General features: G+C 33.3%; 1 protein-coding gene across 2 annotated transcripts; it reads right to left on the reverse strand.

Annotated features, from left to right (window-relative positions):
* On the reverse strand, positions 1-27,749 carry LOC144836050 (nuclear pore membrane glycoprotein 210-like). 2 transcript variants are annotated; one of them, XM_078691224.1, is made up of 41 exons: positions 27,580-27,749; positions 26,789-26,922; positions 26,202-26,333; positions 25,639-25,735; positions 25,158-25,308; positions 23,872-24,004; positions 23,273-23,401; positions 22,713-22,775; positions 22,310-22,416; positions 21,946-22,086; positions 21,668-21,811; positions 20,820-20,975; positions 20,212-20,320; positions 19,737-19,823; positions 19,469-19,617; positions 19,030-19,201; positions 18,528-18,748; positions 18,169-18,361; positions 17,377-17,483; positions 17,118-17,222; positions 16,626-16,727; positions 16,119-16,247; positions 15,548-15,675; positions 14,656-14,791; positions 13,790-13,852; positions 13,521-13,697; positions 12,622-12,834; positions 11,847-12,002; positions 11,626-11,717; positions 10,840-11,011; positions 9,813-9,985; positions 8,540-8,624; positions 8,271-8,400; positions 7,809-7,942; positions 7,462-7,579; positions 6,279-6,413; positions 5,818-6,071; positions 4,907-5,117; positions 3,656-3,757; positions 2,474-2,563; positions 1-2,041 (listed from the first exon to the last, which is right to left on the reverse strand). In XM_078691224.1, the coding sequence occupies exons 1-41, from the start codon at positions 27,747-27,749 to the stop codon at positions 1,878-1,880; spliced, it is 5,664 nt and encodes a 1,887-aa protein (XP_078547350.1). In that variant the 3' UTR covers positions 1-1,877. The 2 variants fall into 2 exon arrangements, with proteins under 2 accessions (XP_078547350.1, XP_078547349.1); XM_078691223.1 differs by having other exon boundaries at positions 3,656-3,760.
* Between the last annotated feature and the right edge of the window lie 41 nt (positions 27,750-27,790).

Here is a 27,790-nt window from a genome sequence, read left to right on the forward strand (position 1 = left end):
TACATTAAAAATTCCAGCAAAATTTAATAACAAATAAACAAAGAAAAATAAAATACAATGATGCCTACATTACATTAGGATTTAGAAATGCAACATATACAAAAAACACACAGTACTGAAATACTATCGAAGTCGGTGGGTTAATACTAAAGCTCGGTTTTCACTAGAGACGCAACGCAAGGACGTAAGCGCAACGCGATTGATCGCCAGAATTGTCGCTTGTGTTCGTTCAACTGACGTTGCTTCTACATCGTTATGTTGCGTCGGTAACCAAGCTTCACTAGAGACACAACGCAAGTACGTAGACGCAACGCAAGTACGTAGACGCAACGCAAGTACGTAGACGCAACGCAAGTACGTAGATGCAACGCAAACGAATTTACCAACGACGAGCGACATTCAGAATAATCAATCGCTCTGTGATTGGTCAAATCACGTTGCGCTTACGTCATTGGGTCAAAGTAGGGGACGTGACAAAATTCCCTGCATGACACCCCCCCCCCCCCCGTACAATATTTTACAAGACGGCACCTAGCTTATAGTACGTCCCGTGATTGTATTTGGAGTAAATCTTCTTCTGCATCAATGGGCACTTAAAATGTTTTAATTTTCAAATAAACTTTATGAAGCTTAACATTAGAGATCATGTCAATAATACTATACTGCAGTTGCTGCCATTTGTTTGCAAGAAATCATATCAAAGATAACCACTATAGGAAAAGCAATTGTATACAATTATTTTGAATAAAAATTCTTTCCTCACAATTGGATTGGTTGGAATAACAATACATAATAGAAGATTTTACGGTACAATATACACATAGCCTTGACACGAATAAATCTAATAATTTCTAAAGCAATTTTTAAACTTTGACCTTGTAAACATTCCCTAATAGAATACAATACACCATACAATCTAGGTCGGGTATTATTATTGTTCACCAAATCTAATGTCAAAGAATTTTTTTAATCCAATTTATATTTTCAATTTTAAAAAGCAGGTTATATGCTGGTAATTTGATTATTTATACACTACCTTTTCGATTTCAGTTTTCATATTTTTTGTTGTTAAATTCTATGTTTTTTGGGAATGTTGTCATTATTCTTTACGGAATCAGCTTTTCCAACCAATTAATGTATATCTTACCATATTTCAAAAACTTCACTCGCAAATTATTTGATAAATTTGTAAATCTGATAGTTTGAGAAATATTTGTGTAGTAAAATTAAATGTGAAATATTGCGCAATCGGATAAAATTGTTGTATGCACTGCGATTACATCATCCGTTTGCTGTTCTCTCGTTGGTCGTTCTGTACAACAAAAGAAGTACACCTTCTTTCAGATAATAAAGGACTGTCTTATATACTCATATTACATATAAAGCGTGGTTCCCACTAGCGACGTAACGTAACCTACGTAACGTAAGAAAATGCCCTTCCAATAATTGTGTTTGCCCCCACCTGCGTGAAATCAAACCTGCGATGTTTGTAGCACTGTTGCGTCGTCGGTTCCCACTTGTGATTACGCAATACAGCACTTTGCGTCGATACGTCGCTGCGTTACGTTGCGTTGCGTTCTAGTGGGAACCACGCTTTATCTGTCTGCTAGTGTTCTGTGGTAGGTCGTACAGCGAAAACCTTCTTTCGGATAATGGGAAGTTGGCTTATATATTATACGCTTGCATTTCATATAATCACGGTTTATGTTACAGAAAGAAACTTGCTTTGTAATAACAATTTTCAACATTACTTAAAAAAGATAAAAAATTTGTAAAAAAATGTGTCACATCAATTTAACAAATACGGAAAAAATAATTTTTTATTTCTTTTATCAAAAATGATTAACTTTCTTAAACTAACTTATTGTATGGTACTTTCATCCGCTACTTGGTGAAGCAGGTAGGGTTCCTTCTTGGGGGTCATAACCTTTAGTACTCCATAATGTTGGGGAACGCTGTTGACGGGGTCGTCGTCGTGGAGATGTACCATATGTGTCATATGGCGATGCATAGGGTGACCTTTTTGTAGGACTCAAATAATCTGAAAAAAAAAATATATTAATAATTTAATTAATTAAATTTAAGATTCAATAGGCTATTTGATCGTAAAATCTTTAAATTATTTCCTTGTATATATACAGTCTTACTCTTTTTAAGTACACTTTTAGAATATAACATTGGGGTATAGTCTAAATAGGGGTTGCCTCTCGCGGTAAAGTGTTCCTTTAATAGGGCTGTTCCCTGAATACAGGGTGTTCCAAAGAGGGTATTCTACTCTAATTGTGTTCACTGGTACAAGTGAACCGAATACATACCTTAAATTCAGGTGTAATCATTTTATTTTTACATGATTTTCAAGAAAATACTAACACACATACAAAAAACTATTCAAACATAAGTGTGGAGACATCCCATTGTTAGTAGATAGGACTAGATTATTATTATATACTAGATTACTGTGTTATAATTTTACCTTCAGCGTGAGAGGTATAGGTTGGCGGTGGAGTATGCAAGAAATGGGCATCTGTACGAGGATCATGTGACCTTTGAGATGCAGTCATTGCTGAAAAAAAGGTGAAACCTAATAAATTAAATTGGACGAGAATGGCAAGAGTTCAAGTTATGTAATTGTTGTTTATTCTTTAACCTGTTTAGAACCACTGTTTTAAAGCTCAGGTACAGGCATGAATTTTAAATTTAATATCTGGTTAATTGTTCATAAATCAAATATTTGTAACAGAAATCAAGATGAAAGAACATGAATTTCCCTTAAAATGGTCAAATACAAAATTTGGCAAAATTCTGCTATAAAAACCAGAAAGACTTTTTATCAGTAGTTATGTAGTTTAACCTAGTCATCTAATACCATTTTTTACCACACCATTTATTTTTCATAGTTTTTTAAAAATACCTCTCTATTTACAACATTTGTGTACAAAAGAATAGAGATTTTACTCTGCAATTTGAACTATCCCCACGCTGAAAAAAGTGCTTATTTTCAACAAGCTCGTGTAACACAAATAAAATCCCCAAAATTATGAAACATAGGGGAAACTATAGATTGATAATTATTGGAATGTATGATCAATATATACATAAGGGAAATAAGGGAGGCTTTGTAACTTTTACTTATAATGGATAACCCTTATAATGAGGCCTGAACTCACTGTATAAAGAGAAAGCCTAACACAATACTGCTAGTCTAATAACATTTTATGCAAGGTTAGTTATTTATAATGGTTTATTATAAAAAAAATACAGACGCTCATAAATCTGTTTTACGGATATCATTCAACCTTTTATCGTCTCATTTGAAGTTAAGTTCAGAAGAAGTTAAACAATATTTAGTATTTAGGGTAGGGATTGCATGTCATAGCAGATTAAATATCCCTAATGCATAACAGCCTGCATGTCCTTATCATTTTCTTTTTTTTACAGAAGAATTAATATATATATAATGCTATATTATCTCAATTAGCTCAAGTTATCTTTATTGTGTTTTCACAAACAGGTATAAAACCAAAATTGAACAGAATATCAATAAAAACATTTACAGATCTATTAATCACTTGTATATTTGTAATTAATTTAGGATTAAAAGGGCAGAACAAAAATATAATTAACTATTTGATTTAAAACAAATGTCAACACTTACCCACACCTATAATAATGCATATGGTAATTAACATGAGCAGTGGGGTCACGATCACTGAACCGTAAAATATACTACCCCAACCTGGAATGGGGTCAAGTGAATCTACTAGAGAAACAAGAAGAAATGAATTAATCAAACTAAAATAAAGCTCTGTCTACACTATCAAACTTTATGTGACAAAAAATGTAATGTGCCCAAATATGGACATGATGATGTCATATCACTACCATATTTGTGCATATCACTACCATATTATTTTGGGCACATTAAACTTTTTTTGTCAAACTGGTTTGATATTGTAGACAGAGCTGATCACTGATGTACAAGGAAAAATCCATTGTTTTTTATATTGTTATTTATGTGAGGTGAGTTTTCATCTTCTCTCCTGCCTTTTTATTACCTCTCTCTTCTCACATTCATTCTAGACCCCTTTCATCCCTTCTCTAAAGCTTGGTTTCCACTAGCGACGCAACGTAATGCAACCGACGCAACTTAAAGATGTATTGTCCCCCTGAAAATTTTTTTTTTCTTTTTTTGTTGAATATGCCATTTTAATGTCACATAATAATTGTCCACTTTGAACAAATATTGGATCGAAAAAAAATGCATTTACCTGAAAAAACTGTAATTTAAAGCAAAAAATTGTCAAATTGGCTGCCAGCCAATGGTTTTGGGTGAAATTTAACCATTTATTTTTGTTTTCATTTTTTTTTCTACGGAAGTGATTAACTTGATTAAAACTACAAAATAACATATTGAAAGTCTGATTTAATTAATCTTCATTTTTCATGTTTTTGGGGGACAATACATCTTTAAGGAAATGCCCTTTCAATAATTGCCTGCGTGAACATCACACCTGCTTGTTGCGCGTCAACGTTAGTTGTCGTAGATTTTGACCTGGTTCACCCCGCATACTTTTGAGTATGTGCTGTACTATGTTTTCCGGTGTTCTTTTGCCTTGCGTTGTTGTGTCAAATCAAACCGATTTGATTTCCAGTAGCGATATTTGCAGCACTGTTGCGTCGTCAGTTCCCACTTGTGATTACGCAATACAGTACATTGCGTCGATACTTCGCTGCATTACATCGCATTCTAGTGGGAACCACGCTTTACCGTTGTTTGCAACACTGTTGCGTCGTCGGTTCCCATTTGTGATTACGCAATACAGCACCTTGTGTCAATACGTCGCTGCATTACGTTGCATTCTAGTTGGAACCACGCTTAATAACCATTTGCATGTAAAATACTAACCTTTTATTACATTCTCCTCAATAACTGTTGTAACTTTGATACTAATAACTTGTGCTAAATTGATAACTTCACAATAGAATTCTATATTGGTGTTGGTCTCTCGGACAATTGGTTGAGCGCCATCTAGGAGTTGAACCTGGTAAGCTACAGACCCTCCACCTTTCACGACAGGTGAGCCGATGTTAATCAACGATGTATCATTCCACGATATCTAAGTTAAAAAAATATTTATTTGAGAGATAGGGTGTAATGGTATTTTCCATACCTGTGTGTGAAAAGGTACAAGTTCGAGACCTAGAGTCTGAGGTTTCTTGATTCTTTACTCTCATTCCCTTGTCCTTCAGATGGAACGTTTAGTCATTGGTACCGTCTACATAAACACATGTAGAGATGCTGCTCTTCACCTGAAATAGCAACTAGTAGGCCTACCAAATTTACATGGCCTAGAAAAATTCAGTAGTTACACCGTCAACACTTGCGTTTTGCATGGGCCATGTCTAAAAGGATAATATAGGGACTATTAAAGGATATATCATTTTCTGGGAGATATATATTCCTTATTTATTCACCAAGAGCAAATTGGACTAACAAAATAGTTTTTCGCTAATCAAGGGTTTGCCCCATGCTAACAAATACATTGTATAGAGTACGGGCCATAACAATGAAATAGCGAAAGCAATATACATATCAATGAAATTAACATAAAAGACATAAACAAAACAACAAAAACCATAAGAGATGGGCCACCATAAATCAGTATCTTGTTAAAAAAGTGTTAGTTATATTTTTTTTAAATTATTTACATACACATCATTCTCAGTTTAGTAACAAAATATGAGATGTAAGTATGTTGTTGCTGATTATAGAATACCAAACTGAATATTACAATTTATTTAAAACTATTTTCTAACCTTTAAACTCTGTAGTACTTTCTCTGGTCCAGATACTAACAATTCAATGTTCCGGTTTTTACTTGTAAGTTTTGGATTTTGCGGGGAATGAACCTGGAATCCTGGTAGAAAGGTTAGAGTGACTGGAGCTGATTGCACAGCTTTCTGTCGTCGTTGACTATCAACGGTCACCTTTAAATTGAATTGGGTTTCTGATTTAGATTTGAAACGCACAGCCTGGTCAGATATCTGTCGAATTCCACAGTAATATTTGCCTAAAAAACAAACAAATGGTCACTGATGGTCACTCAATATTTGAATTTAAAAAAAATCATTTAATAAAAATTCTTAACCGGTTCCCGGTATTTTGACTGTACAACATACCTGACAGTGAATTAGTAATTTGATTAGTAGAGTACAGTATGCATAAAAAATAAAATACATTTAAATCTTTCACACCAAACGAGGGCACTAAAACATACCTGTAACCGTATTAAAAGCTGGATATACATTGAATAGTGTAAGCTCTGGCGTGTTTGGTCGTACAGGCAGCAGACTGCATTTAAACATTGGTTGAACCAACCCTGCTACCTGCTTGACGATGTCAGAATCCACATCTAATAACACAAGAAAAAAAAACATTTCAATACACCAAATATGTATTAGTTGGATTTTATATAACATCTAAATCCCATCTTTTGATTTTTTCTCTTGGACAATTTTGGGTCACATGGCATGCAATAATATACAAATAATGAATATTTATGAGTGTACTGGTACAAATAATGGCATGAGGTGAATGATGAAAGGTTATAATATCAACGAGGCAACGCCGAGTTGATATTTAACCTTTCATCATTCACCAAATGCCATTATTTGTACCATTACACGAATAAAAAACATTCATTATTTGTTTTATATAACATCTAAATAGATTCCTGTCATTTGAATCAAATGAAAGTAACCCTAGCCAAGGCCTACATACATTTCATTCACATTGATTAAAACAGTAACATTTGGTTTTTAATATTATATTAAATCTTATATTTATATGGATTTTATAAACACACCTACTTTAGTGTTAATTATGTCCACAAACGACCAAACAATCATAGGCCTAGCAAGGCTAAAACGCCTAGGCTAGGTCTAGCCTAATACTAACAAGCCTAGCCTAGGCTAGACCCTAGAGTACTAGCTTGGCTGAAAGGCAAAACTTCGACAGACAATTGCTGTTGATTGCTGCTGTTGATTCGTCCAATCAAATGACAGGAATTTATTTAGGTGTTATATAATATGCACTATTTAACGATTATTAATTAGTACTCTTAATTAATAATTTTTCACGTCTTGAGATAGTGTCAGGAGTAGTTTTTAGGTTTTTTAATTTTCTCCCGACGAGACGTTTCCTTGGGCCTTGTCGTACTATGCTGTCTGAATTGTGTATTGTTGTATGTGCAAGATCTTGTGTTTTACAAGTTAAATGTTGGAGATATAGCCAATGTGAAATATACAGCAGTTGCTACTAACACAGCACTAGATCTGCAGTACATAAACCCTGAGGATGTCATATCACTACCATATTTGGGCACATCACACTGTTTTTGTCAAACTAGTTTGATAGTGTAGACAGAACTTAATGAGACAATAAATAGCATGCTACTTTACCATTATTTGCATTACCAAAGTCAACATTAATTTCAATTGGCGAATCCTGTTGAACGTTGCTTAATACTGGCAGATTGCTTGAATCAAGTGAAACTCTCTCAATTTCTTTGACTGTGACCTGAAAATAGGTAGCAAAATCAAATTTGAGGAGGTGGTCTATCATAAATTTGAGAGATATGGGATTATAAATATGGAGCGGCTATCATCAATTTGAGAGATATTGGATTATTAAGAGGTCTATAACACTTTGTGGGTATTCTTCTAGGAGAATCCATTTGTGAGGCTTTGGTTTCATGTGATTTGTGAGAAATCAGTGGTTTATATATTTTGAGTTATTTGAACTTTACCTGTCCCTGTGTGATAAAGCCATCGGCAAGATTAAGTTCTAATGTGCTTGTGCCGGGACCAGTAGCTATGGCAACACCATCCGAGTTGATTCTTAAGACTGAGGGGTCAGATGATGACCATGTTCCTCTTTGGCCTGTAAAAAAACAGAACATTATTATCAAAAATTTATTATTATCCAAAAAAAAAAATCATAAAATTTATTGCCAAAAATAAAAAGATAGTCTAAATGATTTTAAAAGAAAAAATAATGTTTGTAAATGTTTTTATTGAATATGCCATTTGAATGGTACATAAAGGTTATTCGCTTTTTATAAGTGAAAACATTATTTTTTAAAGTTTTTTTTCTATACTGAATTTATTAACTTTTTTTAAAACTGCAAAATAGCCTATTCAGTCTTTATTTATTAATCTTCATTTTTCATGTTTTTGGGGACAATACATCTTTAAAATTTAATAATTACCTTCTCCTGTTAGAAGAGGAGTTGTGAATTTGAGAACATCTCCAAATGTGATTGGCTGCTCCGACGTAATAATACTACCAACTGCTATATTAGCATAATCTTCTATCCTTGGGTTCCTTTGATCCCAAACCTGTAAGTCATTTAAAAAAAACGTTAACAATTTATTTTAAATTTAGGTTGGACTCGTTACAAAACGACTTTTTGTTTTTATGACGCAATATGTGACTACGTACCTTTTGAGTATTCACAGAATAATTGTTAATATTTACCTTAAACAGTGAGCTTCCATGATGGGCGACTCTAGCAACAAAAGAAATGTTAACCACACCAGGCTGAAGTTGCAAGAGGTCATACCTTGAAAGAAAGGACACTGTTAAAACACAAGCTACAGTATATTACATTCTACAATACATGTACCTTCAACAGTTAATATAATTAAATTCCAGTTCACATTTATTTAGCCAAACACAGCAAGAAATAGGAATCTTATGTAGTTAAGTCCCTATACAAATTAAAAAAAAGTACAAGACAATAACATAATGACAAAAAAACAGCGAGTGGGTCACAATTTGAGGATGTGCTAAATCTAAAAACGTCACTTTTTATTTTAATGTCTATCATGACTATCATAGCGTATTATTCACACAATTTTTTCTGTATATAGAAACAAAGGGATGTATAACTAATTTTATCTAGTTGCAGTTGGGTCATTCCATCTCAGATCACCCAATCAGTTAAACCATACCTCCTTCCACAGGTCAATTTCAAGGTCAAAATATCACTCTAAGTTTCATCCAATACACAAAAACACAAAATAAATTTAGTATTAAGTATATATAACTTTATTCACAATCTCAGATTAATACAAAGTACATACAAAATTAATTGAAGTTGTGAATGGGGTTAAGCTGTAAGCTAATGCTTTAGACGCAAAATCCCTTAAAACGAAAAAATTTGAAATAAATAATTAAATAAAAAAATAAAAACAGTATAATGTACCATATTAATTGTAACGATAATAATACTAATAGAAATAATGCAGTGATAATAACAAATCAAATGCCGAGAAAAAATGAATTAGTCCAGTAGCTTAAAATTAAAGATAAACCTGTATTTCCAGAGATATGGCTATTTGAAATGTGGCGGCCGCACCATTTTTCGAAAAAAAAAAGACAAATTTAAATTGCAATATCACAAAGACCGCTAGTCTGATGAAGTTAAAATTTGAAATTTTGACTTAACTCGCTAAAAATTATCCATATACCATGAAAACTGAAGGATATAGGGTTTAAAAATGCGTTTTTTTGGGTGAACTGAGATGGAATGACCCAGTTACAAGATCATTTATGACAAAGCTCACTTGAGCAAAGATAATTATTTTTTATATATTAAGGAAAATCTTACTTCTATTTCAGAAGCAATGGCCTATATTCACTGACTGATATTTCACAGACACATTTAGCAATTATTTTTTATGACACATGACTAAACAGCAATTACTTTGTATGACATGTTAAATGAACATGATAAAAAATAACTAACCTATTAAGCCGATGCTCAACATTAACGTTAGTTGAGTCAAACTTGGCACCAACATTGTCGTAAAAACTTGTTGAAAACTCTAAATTTAGACCGACTGGAAAGACGTGTAGTTTCTTGTCTGTGGTCGTTAACTTTGTATCGCAGTTGATGTAGACATACAAGACAGGCTTCACCTGAACATAATTAAAATGTATACTATATATAAAATAAAATACTTCTTAATATCATTGTTCTTTAAAGACATATTGTCCCCCTAATTTTTTTTATACTTTTTTTGTTGAATATGGTATTTTAATGTCACATAATTTGTATTCACTTTGACCAAAAACTGGATAAAAAAACAATTATTTGCCTTAAAAAAAAATGTAATTTAAAGCAAAAATACCTAAATTGTCTGTTAGACAATAGTTTTTGGTTACAATTAACCGTTTATTTTGTCTGTTTATAAGTGAAATAACAATTTTTGTTGATTTTTACTTTATTAACACTGCAAAATGGCCTATTCAAAGTTTGATTTTATCTTCATTTTTCATGTTTTTGGGGACAATACATCTTTAACAGTACTTTGAAATGAAAGGTGATAATGAAACATTGTTTTATAGTATAAGAAAAAAGCAAATAAGATAAAAGTTATATTAATGGCAGTAGTAAAAAGACAACCACATGACAAATTAAAAAAAATAATCTCAAGACTGATTAAAACAAAGAAGGTTAACATATGATGATACATTGAATAATAGTCATAGTTGACTATATATTGATACAGTGTTGATTTAATGATAAGAAAAACATAGCATTGATTTTGATAAAGGAGATGATAAAAGTGTTGATTATAGTGTCATTTATAATATTCTCATAAACATTTAAACTTAATATATTGAAGAATATATGAATATTACAAATTATATTTAAATGTAGCGGCATTGTATTAAAATGGCAAAAAGATACAATATAAATACTGAAATAGATCTTGGAGAGGGAATTGTTTTCTACATTTAAAATACAATACATGATAAAGTTAATTTACCTTTACAAGAACAATGGTTGACTGGTTCAATCCGAACCGTTCATGTGCAACGACAAGCACGGACACTTGACCAAGGGCATCGCTGGACGTCACTACACCCTGATGATTGACAGTGACAATAGATGATTCTGGGTCACCAAGAATGGTGTAAGATATAGTAGCAGATCCATCTCTGAAAAATAATTAAAACATTATTATTTTCAAGAACCTTTGATGCAATATGAACCTAAAGCTGTGTCTACATTATCAAACTTGATGTGACAAAAAATGTGATGTGTCCATATATGGACATGATGATGTCATATCACTACCATATTTTGGCACATCACACTTTTTGACAAACTAGTTTGATATTGTAGACAGTAACAATAAACAATCTTATATTTGTATAATGGTAAACAAATGAAATAAATTTGAGAAAATGAGAAAAAACAAAACAAAATGCTAACATACACACATTTATTCATTTAAGCACAAATAAGCACAATTATGTAATAGTTGGATAATTTAATATTTATTTTGAAATAATACATTCCCACTAGGACCTAATGCAAGGACGTAGATGCAACAAAGGCGAGTTGACCAATCACACACGACTATTCAAATAATCCATCACTTGATATTGGTCAAATCACTTTGCATTATGTCCTTGCATTGATTCCTAGTGGGAACCAAGCATTAAACTTTTAGGTTTGGGAGAAACTGTAATGTACGGTTTCTATGGGTGACAAAATAAATTGTTGTACAAATTAGGATAACTAACCACCAACCAATATTGTATCGTACCTGTTTGTTTTGATCAATCCATTTGTATTTGGGGTCATCAAGAATGTACTATCACAGTTTGTAGGATGTGTTAGGGAAAGCTTTTCAAAGACCTGAAAAACAGATATGATAGTGAAACTGTATTGCGAGAAGTCCTAACTACTCACATTTTCACCAAATCGAACATAAACACATCTGAACAATTATTATTGCTTATTCTTAATAAAAACTATAGGGGATACCTGAATTTGAACTTCATCAACCAACACTGCATTGTTTGATATCTGGTTGAAACTTCCTGGACTTTGCGATACTCGCAATCTTAGCAGCGCCTCACCTGCGTTCCTAGTACGCACTCTCATTGCAACATTATGCTGTGCTTTATAATACACACCACTCTATAGTACAAACAAAACAATACTTATTTAATATATATAATAACAATAATATAATAGAAAACAGACATACTACAAACTTACTGCTGGAGAAAATTTTGAAATAATTTGTCTGCATACATAATAGAACCCCTATTAAGGGAACACCTTACTGGACCCAACAAGTGTCCCTTTAATAGGGGTATCCTCTAAATACGGATTGTATGTAATGTCAAAACATATAATCCTCATTTATGTCTTGGAAAAGTGTCTCTTTAAAATGGTGTACTATGAATAAGGATTTGATCCAGATTTTAAAATAGTTGATAATTCAACATAAATTAACTCAATTTTAAAATGATGTATTGTTGGTTTATTTATTTCATGTTTCGTAACTTTTGATAAATCATAGTTGAGTATGTAATATATTATTTTTTTGACAATAAAGAGATATTCCTTGTTTTACCATGTATTTAATCATAGGGATTTTTAACACAATACCAAAATACTTAATCTATTAACGTTGTTGACCTCAGCCTGTGTAATATCATTTAAATATCCTTTGTTTATCATGTATGTGCAATAAAAGTGGGCTGTCCCTACAAAAGAGAAAGCAAAATAAAGAGAGATGTAATTCACATACCTGGGCAAATACAGGCTCAACAGTGATAACATCTTCATTGCTGACACTCCATTCAAAGAGCAGAGGAGGAGTAGTACTGCCAATGGTAAACGGTGATTCACTATCTGATAGGCCTGTTGCGTACACAGGCATTTCAGACTGTGTCTGTAACCGAAGCAGTGGAGCCGATATACGGACGTCTCCCAGGCTAATTACGTACACGTCCACATAATCCTGCAGAAACAAAAACAATAGAAAAATAACTTATTTATTTTAATGTAAATGTTTTAACGTATGTATGCTTCACTGAATATTGAAGACCATTTTTTAAATTTTTTTTATTCAGTATATTACACAGAAGCGCCTTACAAGGTGGAACCACCTTAAGCCTCAATACAACATTTTAAAACAAAAACAGAAAAATCAATCAAATCTTCCAGAATTAACAAGAAATTGTTGTACATAATAAAACAATAAAGCATTTTCACAATTCGAAAGAAGATCGGATCCAAAAATAAAAATTTCACTTAAAAATTTAAAATTATACGTTAAAGAAAAATCCTTGGCCAAGACTTTATAGGTAGAGCGCATAAATGTAATGCAGAATTAAGATTGTTTTTTGTTACTTGGAGGGCAACTAGTATCTGAGAATGTATTGCCCTTTTAACTTCTTGGTGTCTGAAACTGATGCAAAACATTGGTTTCCCATTGGAACCAACCATTTAAATTTTTATTTGCCCTACATTAATTTTGTGTTTCTTGGCACTGAGGCAAACTGAATCTGCAAGCCAAGAGAATCATAGTTTCGTATCATCATTGAAAACAAATATGATAACCGAGAACCTTGATTAATTAAAAATATCAACTGAGAATATAGGTTTTGCAGAAATTATGGGCTTGTATGAGCCTAAAAATCGTACCTCAGAATAAACAACGCTTCCGCCATTTTCATCACTTCCCACAGCCTTTCCTGTAACTCGTGTATGGCCTAAGTTAAGGGCCTCCACAATACCACTACTACTGATGCTGGCAATTCGTTGCTGGCCTATGCTGAACTCTACCAGTGACTGCGGCTGAGGTCCACCTGTGCTGCGTACCTATAACAATTCAAAATTCAACAAATTTTCCGAAAAAATATACCTGGAATATTAAAAAATGTTTTTGTCGCATAATTTGAAAAAATAAATACCTGAAATAATGAGCCAACTAGCAGAGTGATGTTTCTTGGGTTGAGACGAAGAGGAGGAAAAACCTACAAGACATGAAAACAAATTATAAAACCATTTCAAAAGTATAACATAATAAACTTCAATGCAAATGTTAAACTCAATACAATGCTTAAAAATATGATTGAACTTCAAAACTTCAGTTAAGACTAAACGTAAATGCAATTTATAATTTAATTAAGATTTATTTATTATTAATTAAGATGTTTGATGTTTTTTTTTCTTTATATATGCCTATGGAACCTATGGAACCAAGCTTATACGGTTAGCCTCTAATCCTGTTTATATATATATATTTATATTATTGTATTTAATGAAGAGCAAAAAATAAAACAAACAAATCTAAAAAAAGTGTTTTACATCTCTTTCTCGGACCTTAAAAAATGAATATAATCTTATTTCTTTATTATTATTGTCCTTTTTTCATGAGGACAGCCCACATTTTGTGTTTGAAACAGATTCAAAGGCAGAATGCCAGTATGTATTTCTATAGAGTACTCGTACTCGCAGCAAGTGTTTGCTTCACGTTTCTTGTGGTCGTGTTGAATGCACAAAACGAGGTATTTTCCAGCGGTTACCTAACACATTTAATAGTGTGCTTGTTACTTGTTTGGATATTGATTTATTTTATGATAGTATAAATGTACTTAAGGGTAAAATTGTTAAATCTCTATAATGTTATTGTTGCTTATTTGAATGTATTATTATAGTTTATTATGTTTAGATTCAACCTGTTATTGGCGGTTTCATCGCTGTTGGTTGTCAACTGAATAAAATAAAATAAATAAAATAAGTACAATATTCTATCAATTACTAATACTGCTCTCACCTGTATGGTCTTAACCTTACTGTTGATCTGCCTATCATGTATAGATGCAGAGGCTACAAGGTTAGTGCTGCCTAGGTTTCTACCATGAATAACAAACTGTGAGACATTAGGGTCGGATGAGGTATGAATAGATGGCCTAGAAAACAAAACAAATTATTGAGAAACATACATACAAAAAATTTTACTTCAAAAATAATGTTAAGAAACATAATTTATAAAAAATATCTTCTTTTGCTGTGCATTGTGTATGCTGATGACTATAGGTAGGTAGAGTTAAGTTCTGGCTGCTATAACCAGACATGCAAAAGAAATCCCTTTTTATTGGGGAATGATCGTGTACATTGTGTGCAGGCTGATATATTGCCAGTGTTGGTATGAGAGAAGGAATACTTGAAGTAATTGAAAATGCATCTTAGTGTCTCCAAGGCAATTTCAACCGGATGATAAAGCTCCCGTGATGAATTTATCTGTGGCTGCGACATGATCAATTCCACTGCCCTTAACACATGCAGATAATATGCATATAGTATAGTACTGTTGGTATTTGTCGCAGCTAGACCTAAGATCAAAGTACTGTTACTTTCATGTTCCTATCATGGCAAGGCGAGCTCAGTGTACTTTTGTTAGATTGCCTTGGTGTCTGTTTTTGGATAATTTGAAAGTTAAGCTTGGCTGATCAACACATGTACAGGTAGTGTTGTTTGGATGGTATTTTAAAGCTCTGTCCACACTATAAAACTAGTTTCACATAAAAAGTGTAATGTGCCCAAATGCGGTAGTAATATGCCCAAATATGGTAGTGATATGACATTATGTTCATATATGGGCGTATCACATTTTTGTCACATAAGGTTTTATAGTGTATACAAAGCTTAAGGAATGTTGTACAAACCTGATGGAGACGATTTCAGATCCTGCAGTTAGCTTCAACCCAACAAGTTCTGAAACAGATGCGACTAGCGGATTGCTTGATGCGTCAAGTACATGTACTTTAGCAACGACCTCATGCTCAACTTGAACCTAAAGGAGATTGAGGATCAAACAAACATAATTGATGCTTTTAGTTTTAGAATAAAGCGAGTTTTTAACAATTTTTAGACCAAATTTAAGTTTGGGTAAGTTAATGTTGGTTAGGTCCCTAAATGCTGTACCAGTTCCCTATTGGAAAGCTATTGTCCACAATGTGCTTAACACATTTTAAGAGGGTATCTATTAGTATATAATTTGGATTAAAAATAGTAATGTGGATCTCTAATTGGGTTTGTCACTTCTTTTATGCCTAGAGTATTCTTTGATCATTCACGCAAACAGTTACAGTTCCCTCCTTGACTTTTCAATTCAATGGGGTTGTGTTTTCTATGGCAAGAAACATACATAGAGGATGTATGCTCTGTTCTACAGAGAGCACTAATCTCATGAGAACCATTGGAGAAGAAAATATAATAATAATAAAAATCCATTACCTTATCTACAACTGATAATTCAATACTATCAATTCCTGCTACTTGAACTCTAGCTGATGTCTGGCGGGTCATCTCAATACAAAGGTCTTGTACAGTGACCGTCTGTATTCCATCATTGTGTGGAGATACCTAAATAATAAAAAAAAAATACAAATATTTGTTTATTTCTAAAGACGAAAATATACTGGGAGCTCCAGCTCTTTTCAATAGAGTACAAGTTCTTTAACATGCACTTGAATCAACAACTTTTCATTCCATCTGAAGTAAGAAAATAGTGTACCAAATTCTTTAATGTACACTGTATGTATACAGGACCAATGGCTTTACATCACGGAAGTACAAGAATAGTGTACACATTTTTTTAATGTGCACTGTATATACACAGGCCCGACAGCTTTACCTCCTATCTGAAGTATGAGACGTCGCATCTGTTGGTATAGATAATTGTTGTACTAAAAAGTATAATGAAATAAACTTCACTATTGCATGTATTCTAGAAATAATTACCTCTACAATTCTCTTCTTGTCATCGTATTTAATAGATGTTATATCTTTGGCGCTTTCCTTTATAAGAAAATGACCAGATCCACCACTGATCTTTAACATTGCCTGAAAAGAAATGAAAATAGAAAGAATTTATATGCAAATGTAAGTTATGGTAAACAGAAGAGGTTATTAATGTGACAAGAATTATAATGACAACTGTTTGATTTTATTAAATTTCATAGAAAGAAAAAGAGATGGAATCATGTCCAGTGACATATTGAATGACCCTTTAAATTCATTCATAAGCGTGGTTCCCACTAGATGCAATGCAAGGACATAGAACCATGTAAGTAAATTGACCAATCACAAGCAACAGTTTGAATAATCCATTGCTTGTGATTGGTCAAATCACTTGCATTGCACTTACATCACGTTGCACCTCTAGTGGGAACAAAGCAATTAATAAACGTTATTCAATCAAATTTCATAATTGACAGAGAACTAATCACAAACCTTGTTTGATGGATGATTGAAAATGGTGACATCTGTTGGGTCAAAGGTTACCTCTTTTACCAACAAGAAACTTAAAAAATCACTAAGAGGTGGTTCAATTCGCTCCTAGAAACAAAAACAATATTTACAGAAAAATTAGTATAATTATTAGTAATAATAATATGTTACAGAAAAATTAGTTTATTTTCTTTGTGCACACAAGCATGGATGGCCATAATTGAAGTTTGACCCAGGAATCAGTAGCCAATTGTTTCAATACCTTCTGCTTTATACCAAGCTTCTTGAACAAGGTAGCACTGTAACTATTAGTAGTTGCTGTTAGTGTAACTGAACCAGGCCTAGCCATTAACACTGCCATCTGATATGCTGTTAAAAGAAAATAAAATACATGAAATATAAAATGTTATTATTCAAATCACTCACTTCATGGTTATGGTGGTAGAACGAGTCTTCTCGGATAAGGACTATAAACCGTAGGTCCAGTGTACACATCTGACTTATGTGCACTTTAAAGAACCTAGTACATCTTTCGAGACAAGGAGGGGATTACCTCAGTGTACTAGTTTACACACAGCCACTGTCACATACTCATCATAAATATATACAATGGGTCCTCTAGGAGAACAGTCCTAGACTGAAGAGGCTACCCAGCATAAAGAATAAATAACAAATAAAATAAATGTATAATAAATAAATGTCTACTTTCAAGAACACCATCTTTGAAAAAAAAAGAACAGGTATGTGGTCATATTCATGTATGATATTTTAAAATAATTAAGAACTTCCCACTTGTTTTTCAAATTTCCTTTTATAGCCTAAATGTGAAAGCACCTCCCATAACTTTTACTCATGTTGCTATTACAGGATGTGCATTCTTTGAAGTAGATAACCGCATAACAACTAAAGCCTTGGTCACACAACTTAATTTGGTCAGACAACCATGCAAAATTTACTAAAAGAAAAGTCCACTCCGAACAAAGACCAATGGTTAATTTTACTAGCCAGTAGTTGCCATTTTTAAAGTCCAGTGCATACAAGGCTTAAGACTCACCTTTCAATACTTTTGATCCAAGTACTTCTCCATCGATATCAGTGTATACTGTCTGCGGTGTTGCAGTAATGGCAAACTGGGTATTTGTTGATTCCCAGGTAATCACAAGTGATGTAAAGTTATCAAATTGACGGCCTAAGCTATCTGCCGCAAATACCAGTATCTCAAGTTTGCCAGACATTTGCACTGGGATCTGTAAATAAAATGATTTATAAAATTCAGTCCGATAATAAACGTGAGATTTAAATACAAACAAAATAAATAATTAAAAAAAAGTCAATGTTTTTACATTGTGGAATATAGTGTACACTCATTGTGGCTTGTTTGTCCTAATTATATCATACTATTTTGCTACTGACCTGGTTTGAAGAGTCAAGTGTCAAAGGGCAAGGTGGATCTTGTGTTGGCTGTGTTATCTGAGGTCGAAGGTGAAGAGTTGCAGGAGGAGCACAGGCAAACTGAACAGTTGTCTTAGCAACAGCTGGATACTGGTTCTTAGTGGCTGGATTGTTGCCCACGGTAACTGTAAACGTCTGCTCACAGAACTCCAGACAGGTCACCTCAAAATAATGGTAATTTTCTTAAGTTTGAAAGAAAAGAATTTGTGTAAAATATCTTATAATTAGAATAATAAATAACTATCAAAATTTCATTAATTTTTTTATTGAAAAATCATTAATATAATTAAAATGTTCATATAATGGAAGAATGTGTATACAGTAGAGCCCAACCAAACAAAGTGCCCCCTTAATAGAGGTTGGGAGTAGTATTAAAACATATATTCCTCCTCTTTTGAGGAAAATGTCCCCTTAATAGGGGTATCCCAAAGGAGACATGCATAATTAGGATTTTTTTACTCACTGTTCACACGCACACTCTTGACATGGTGCGACGATACTGCGTTTGGTTTTTCCGGCACAAGATTTCGATAGTATTTAGAAGGGTCTAGAACCCAGGGCTGTGGGCCACCAGAGAGCACCAGTCTTTTAGAAGAGCCTAGACTCACCACTGCTACGTCACTAGGGTCTAAAACCTATACGAAAAATGAGAAAATTGTGATGATTTATGTATTTGTGATTTATTTATTTCTTTAAAGCTAACAAAATAATAGTGGATATACAGTAGGACAATTACTTTAGACTTTAAACTTATAATATAGTTTCCACTAAAGAGGGGTTTTCAGTTGGTGTTAAAACATGTATTGCCCTGTGTTTGTTTTGTGGGAAAATGTTTTTTTAACAGGGGTGTCTCAAAAGTTATTTTTTCATTTTTTAAACAATGCTGAAATAAAAATGCTTACATTTAAAGGCGCATACGCTGCTATGGTGACTGTTGCTTGTAGTTTGGTATCGCCTTGTTGATAGGTAACAGTCAAGCGTGAGTGACCGATAGATTCAGCACGCAGGAAAAGCATGGTACAAGCGCTCTCAGTCACTTCAGTATCTTCATCTAAAAAAACAATAAATTATTGAAAGGAAATTTGACCCATGACATTGTATAATTTGTTTTTCTTCACTTAAACTTCAATTTTTTAAATCTTTCCAAAAAAAAAAAAAAATGTGGCTTACCTTCTACTATTTTGAATACTGTATTATCTGATAGTTGTTTCTCTAATGGTAATAGTTTGCAGTCTGTACACTTCTTCTTCTCACCACCTAAACAAAATTAACAGCCAGACATCAGATCAAAGGACTGATCAAAATACATACATAGGATCATTTAGTATGCACGCCAGTCCTTAAGCTCTGTCTACACTATCAAACTTTATGTGACAAACCAATATGATGTGCCAATATATAGACATGATGATGTCATATCACTACAGTATTTGGGCATGTCACACGTTTTTGTGAAACTAGTTTGATAGTGTAGATAGAGCTTTAGACAGTAACCTTTCAACATCAGAAACACAGTACCTGATTTTATTTCATACAAAATGTGGTCATATTCAAACCCATTACTATTCAGACCATGCAGTACTGCCACCTACAAAAAGGTCAACCCAATTTCAATATGAATGGGATCATATCTGAGCTATCTTACCTTTTATGGTTTGTGCATAAATAGCAAGTGGAAGAGCCAATGTTGACCCCAGTTCAGCTTCTACTTTCGAATCTAAGAACAACATCTCAATTGGTCTCAATACATACACCTGTAAAATAGTAAAAAATCAGATTTAATTTGCATAAATGAATACACCTGTAAAAATGGTTTTTACTTAAATATATATTTAGAGAAATTGCCAAAGGTAACCATAAGCGAATTCATTCATTATCCAGGTGGCAATCTGTTCACAAGTAAAAAACATTACACAAGATGCTCTACATAAACAGTTTTATTAAGTATTTATTAAGTCTTTAGAAGTGGAATTGAAATTTGTCATGAGAAAAAATCCTGACATGACAGGACTTGAACACAGGACCCTTGGATTGGTAGCTGGCATCCACCAAACCACAACTTGATCATGCTCAATTTTTATTTACAAAGAAAAAATGAAATTTAGACATGTAAAATAGGTAAATATCAGACTTAATTTACATAATGTTAAATTATACAAACATTCAATTGACATAGCCACACCTGAAAAAAATATTGATAGTATGTTTGAATAATGTTAAGAAGTATGGTCTAATACAATTTATACAACCAACCTTACTGGACCCAGTGTGGGCACTGTTGCGTACATCTGCTGCTGTTACCGTGGTTTCTCCAAGCATGGTTGCTGTGGTAACCATACCATGAACATTCACATTAGCGACCAACTTGTCCGACGACGACCATGTGTGATTTCCCGTACCACCTGTTGCCTACAAAATTAAGAACATTTTCAGTGTAAAATACAATGCACTGAAGGCTCTGATATCGCACAATGGAGAAAATTGATACTTTATCTGATGCACTCAGATCTTTTAAAAGTAATAATAATTTGTTCAATGTTTAGTTTAATAAAGTGTAAAAATCACTTTAATATTTTAAGAGAGAGCTTAAGCTATGTCTACACTATCAAACTTTATGTGACAAAAAAATGTGATGTGCCCACATAATGTGTACATGATGATGTTATATCACTACCATATTTAAGCATATCACTACCATATTTGGGCACATTTTGTCACATAAGCTTGGTTCCCAACTAGAACGCAACGCAAGGACGTAAGCCGTAACGCAAGCGAATTGACCAATCACAAGGAACGGTTTGAATAATCCATCGCTTGGATTGGTCAATTCGCTTGCGTTGCGGCTTACATCCTTGCGTTGCGTTCTAGTTGGGAACCAAGCTTATGTGACAAAATGTGCCCAAATATGGTAGTGATATGCTTAAATATGGTAGTGATATATCATCATCATGTCCATACATTTTTTTGTTACATAAAGTGATAGTGTAGACAGAGCTTTATAGTATAGCTTATAGCATGGCTGCAGTAATATCTAAAAATATACACAGTATTGAAAATGCAACATATTCATGCAATGAATGTAAAAGAAAATCACAAAATACCTTTAACTTGTACTGATAGTGAGATTGTGCTGATCTTGGTTGCCATGGAAACACAAGCTCTGGGGGCGACACAACTAACGGTTTGTAGATATTCACTTCTTGTTTACCGGCAACTGGTATCTTTAACTTTTGTACACTCCCATCCTTAAAAAACAATAGCAGAATTCAATATAAACTTGTGAAATATATAAATCAATTATTGAACAAAATTAGTTTGTGATATGCAGAGTGTGTTGGTATCGAAAGAGTCAAATATTCCATTTATTTCAAATACTTACAGGCAAGGACACAGCTATGAGCGTTGCCGCAATCTCGGCCATACCATTCTTCAGTGTTTGCACCCGATGGTACGTTCCATTTTGTGAGGAATAAAGAACTTTGAAATACTCCGCGGGAAATACAGCTTCCATACGGATATTCTGAAAACAGAATGGGAATTATTTTTATAATACTTTTTATTTTCCACCTAAAAGAGGACTTTCTGTAGAACCATAGTTTATTAAAATGTTAGTTTTTTATCAAATGTAAACAAAATAGGCCTTTTTAGGCCTCTGTTCAACTTCAATCTGTATTTTATTTTTACAATTACAATAAATAAATTTCAATATAATTTAAAAACAAACAAAACTATTATTTACTTACATCTGATGGGAAGATTTTGTTGCTGTTGCGATCATATATTTCAACAAGGATCTCATAGTAATTGCCAAGCTGTAAGACATAGTTTCTACCAGGAAGAACAACAAAGCCTATGACAGAAGAGAAAGAAACATGTAAGTATATCTTTCTTGTGTAACTAACTTATGTTATATAATGTTCACCTGAATAAATTGTGGGTCACATGGCTTGCAACAGTATGCACTATTGAACGGTCGCAACAGTGCCACCTATTCGGTGAATGATGAAAGGTTATATTTCATCTCATGCCATATTTGTAACATTTATTATAATTTTGAGAGTATTAGTTAGGTACATATATACAAGCAAATATACATAATACACAAAGCTAATTTGTCAATTAATCATTTGAAAACTGTCTACATACCTAAAAATTTCGGTTCAACCACATGTATTCCAGCAGACGGTTGGCTAATTGGATCTTTTACATCTGGTGGTATCATTAAGGAACTTATCTTTAGATGGTCAACGAACGAAGTGTATAAAAGCATTTGAATACTTGAAGAGGGGAGGTGGAATGGACATTTATTTTTTAAAGTTGTCTATAGCATGCATTCTAGGTTTCTAGATTTAAAATACGTAATTATAGGGTAGGTAGGTAAAGATACATATATTATATATTGTAAAATAAACGGTTATAATAGGTTATAGGATGTGAAAGTACTTTAAGAAACTCTATTCAGGGGACACCCAAATTAAGAAGACACTCAATTAAAAGGACACACCTTTTAAGAGGACACTGATTAAGAGTACAACTCAAGAGGACACCCCTATTATGAGGACACACTGTGAAATGAACATTGACAAATATGTTTTAACAATACAGTCAAACCCTATACAGGAAACACGACTGCTAAGAAGACATTTTGTTGGGTCCTGAATGTGTACCTTTTATAGGGGTTCTACCTGTATAAATAAAAAGGATACTTTTATCAATAAGAATAACTTCAGTAGTTCCTAGCTGAAGAGCGGTCACTTTTAACGTTTTCTCATCTAACGAAGCTATCTTAGTGTTTGCTAATTCAAGATGATATTGTAGAGATGGCATCGTAAGAACTGCAAGAAAAGATGAGACAATTAACCTTTAGAAATAAAATGTAGCCTAGTAGTTAAACGTGCTTCTTTTTAATTGAAAGGTTCAACCCTGACCTAGTACAACGGTTTTAACTCATGACTGTTTAACTACACTCATATATGATACACAAGCATGATAAATGCAAAGGAAAAATGCAAAATACATTTTTTATGACTGTAACTTTCTGTTGTTTTTATTGTGTGAAATGTTTTGGGCTTCGGTTTTTTTTTACCTTGGTCAAAGGTCAAATGCTCAAAAAGTGAAATTCTGTGAAAAAGTCAACCCGTACATATACGGGCATCGTGACAGTAATACCCCGTATGGGATACGGGCCACGTCTTCATAGAGTTAATAGGTTATAATTATATTTAAATAGGCTCTTCCATTTGCAAATAGTGTAAACACACTATGATCATAGTGTGAACACAGATGATCATAGTTTGGTGCTGACCTGTGAACTTTCCTTGTCGAAATTTCTCAACTTGATACTGTACTTGTGAATGTACCAGGATGTAGACATCATGTGATGGATTAAGCATCAAGTTGTCAGTGACGATAAGCCGTACAACACTTGCATTCGCAGACTGTAAACAAAAACAAAAAAATATGGATGGAAAGTTAAAATCAACTGTGCCAACTGAAGTAAAAAAACATTTTTTTGCAGAAACATCTATACCTACATATCTGGTAAAATAGAGAATGTCGTATGGGGGTATGAAATTCTCGGAGACACCAGGACGCAACATTACTTTTCATACTGATTTGTATTAAATATCAATAGTGATATTATACCTTCAATTATAAAAACCTCTTTTTCACACTTTGCTATAAGGAGGCTACATCTGAGTGATTTTATACACTTCACAAACACATAATAAACTAAATAGTATTCCATTATATAGATTCATATGTGTTATTTTTAATTTATAGATATTAAATTAATATGCGATATGGATAACTACAGTACTGTACTGTTAATGATGATAGGACATAAAGCATTTTAGTGCTACTGTAGTAGTAATAATAGCTAAAAATCTAGGCATTTAAAGCTCTGTCTACACTATCAAACTTTATGTGACAAAAAATGCGTTGTTCCCATAAATTGACATGATGAACTACCATATTTGGGCACATTGCACATTTTTTTGATAGTGTAGACAGAGCTTAACACCTTTCAATATAATATGAATGCATTTGCTTCAGTTTATCTTCCAAAATGATAGCTCTGTGTGAATACAGTAAATAGTCAATGAACAGCAGGTGATTAACATTATGCCATTAACTTTATGTACTCGAACGTTGTTACCAAATGCTTTGAAATATTATTAATATTTAAAAGTAATAAGTAGTATTTTAAAATTCATTGTGTATTCTCAATAGGCAATTTCATTAACTACCCTTCTCAAAGGTGGCAACTCTGGACACAGGACAAACAAATACACAAGAAGCTCTACATACATAAACAAGGTTTGGTCTTTGGGAGTGAAGGTGTTTTTTGAAAAAAAAAATAAAATCTGACATCTGACTGGATTTGAACCCCGGTTTCTGGGATCAGTAGGCCAGAATCTTCACTTGATAATTTGATAAACTTTTAGTTAATTATTAAACAAATAAATATATAAATTAAAAATAATAATGCTGGTAATAATCTACAAAGAACAATACAACATTCTTGCTGGTGGTTCAAATTTTATACTAAATCTGTTAAAATTTATAATAAACAATTATTAAACTCACTTTAAATCCTCTAGCTTTAAGTTTTACGCTGACCTTGGCTGACCCAGTAGTAATTCCTTCTATCAGGATTCGATCTCCCTGTTTTCCTTCGGTTTCAAACTCCGCAATATGTGGAAGTGGAATGTAGTAGGTCTCACGGAATGAAACCATTCTATAAAATTAAAATTCATCAAAATTGAAAAATTATTAACACAAAAATTTGCTATAGAACAGTGCACAAGACATATTGACTAGCATTATTTCAAACACTTAATTAAGCAGGCCTTGTCTTTTAAGGCGAGCGAGTGAGATCACTCACCTAACACACCCCTAAACTGCCTTTGAGGAGTGCGATTTACAACACGCTTACATTTGGTAAACTTCTACACACCAACATACAAATAGCACACCTAGAGCACTCCTGAATGTACTGAGGAGTGCAATTTGTAGCACACCTATAATTTTTAAAAGCCAAGGCCTGATTAAGTTTGCTTTTATTTACCGTAGTACATTGTTAGCTTCAAGAAATTCTGCACCCTCGTAGTCTGATATGAGGCTCCACTCAAACTCTAGACCTTGCAAACTGCTGAATACATTTCCTATTGAATATAACAATATTTTATCAGAACAAATCATCTCAGCTAATATAGAATCAAACAAAGTTTATGTCTCACAATTCAATTCAAGCTATTTTTGTAAAAAATTTATTTAAAAATTCAACTGAAATTTGCAATAACTTTCACTTTTCAAATATCTTTAGTTGGGTTCCCAACAACCGTAGCAATAGCATAGCAATACCAAAAACTAGGAGTTCTGTACCCCTTTTCCTTGCCTGTTTTGAACTATATTATTAAAGTTGCTTATTATTGCTTTTATGGTAGAAAATAAATGTCAAAACATTGAAAAAAACAAATTAATTTACATATAGATCTTCTCTCTAGTTGAAAATTTCAGCTATTATTTATACAGACAGTGAATACAATCACAAAATACACAAATATTGTCAAACATGAAAACAAATTGTGTAACTGTCTCCCGGTAACCATCGTAAATCGGTGACCTTACCCTCATCATCTTGACCTCTTACAACAATTTCTTCCGGTGGTTCATCAAGATACAGCACCCTCGTTGTCGTTTCAACATGGATTGAGTATATGGTGTCTACTATGACATCACATCGTACAATATGTCCACTACCTGTAAGATGGTAAAACTATATAGTATATTATTTTCGGATTTAGTAATTAGTAATTTTCGGAGTAGTAATTTTATTTATTTTGCCTTAATATTGTTCAACAGGCCTTGTCTTTTGCGGTGTGGGATGGTGTTTAAACTCATTTAACACACTCATAAATTTACAGCCCACTTAAATTTGGTTATCTTCTACACACCACGATACAAATGGCACACCCTGAACACACTGATGAGTGCAATTTGTAGCACAATTGCAATTTTTCAAAATTTGTTTATGTTTTTTTGTATGCAATTTCAATGAACAGTTTTTATACTGTATAAAGCTCTGTCTACACTATCAAACTAGACAAAAAAAATGCAATGTGCTCAAATATGGTAGTGATATGATCATGATCATGTCCATGGGCACATCACATTTTTTGTCAAAGTTTGATAGTGTAGACAAGGCTTAAACATACCTTGTTCCTCTGCAAGAATAATGGCAGTCTTTCGCGATGGATGCATCGACAGTGCCGTCACGGAAGCCATCTTGGAGCATTGCTGGTCACCATCTAGTGCCTGGACAGAGGCTACTTCTGGCTTTGTTGAACGCCTGTAATCAAGTTGAAATGAAAGATTAATTACTTTAAATGAAAATACTACTGTAGGCTGGTAGATCGGGGGGTATACTGTAAAAATAAATTGAATCAAACAATCATCAAAATTCTCAGACAGTATCATCAGTCGACATCCAGTAAAAGAATACGAGAGCAAAATTAAGAAAATCAATTTTATTTTTATCATAATTTTCTAGTTGGTCTTTAGACTTTCAGTATTATAATTAGGCCTAGATAGGCCTATATAATACAGTATAAAAGCATGTCTGTAGCAGTAACTTAGGCCTTCAAGTATAGGCCTAGTTAATGTTAATTAAATTAGCATTGTTGATTGATATCTAGGCCTACTTTTGTATCACATTTCTGATTCATTATTATTAAATTGTCATTGAACTGGACCAAATTGTACCTCTCTTCTAGCCTGTGGGTATACCTAGCTATTAGCCTAGTCTCTAGATAGGGAGAGTAGGCCTCTAGTCTAGCCTAGTTAGCTACACACGCTACAGGCACGACGGCTAGGCCTAGGCCCTACCTTAGTGCCCTCTTCCTGCTGGGCCGGCCAAAGACAGATCACTCTGCCCGCAATGCCATTCACTCGGCCGCGGTTCATTCCTAATCTAACTCAACACAAACAATTGCGATCGGTTTCTTACCATGTAAAACAGCCTTCTGTTGCTTCTAATGTAAAATTTATAGGCCTTGTGGCTTGATAAGGCAGTAGTATTTTCGGGACATTTAATTTATAGCAAATTCCGGAAGAAATATACATAAAAATTAACAAATGAAAAAGACCAATATCGAAAACGACCGCCATTTTGCACATGGCCACACAGCGCCCTCAGTGATCTTGTAAACAAAAGATTC

This window comes from Antedon bifida, chromosome 2 (genome assembly GCF_963402885.1).
Source record: "Antedon bifida chromosome 2, ecAntBifi1.1, whole genome shotgun sequence".
Classification (NCBI taxonomy): Eukaryota; Metazoa; Echinodermata; class Crinoidea; order Comatulida; family Antedonidae; genus Antedon; species Antedon bifida.

Coding starts and splice junctions, on each gene's coding strand:
- LOC144836050 (XM_078691223.1), bottom strand. CDS start 27,749: ATGTGCAAAATGGCGGTCGTTTTCGATATTGGTCTTTTTCATTTGTTA. Junction 19,202..19,468: donor CAGCGTATGCGCCTTTAAAT/GTAAGCATTTTT, acceptor TTTTTCGTATAG/GTTTTAGACCCTAGTGACGT. Junction 7,580..7,808: donor GCTTTATCACACAGGGACAG/GTAAAGTTCAAA, acceptor ACCTATTTTCAG/GTCACAGTCAAAGAAATTGA.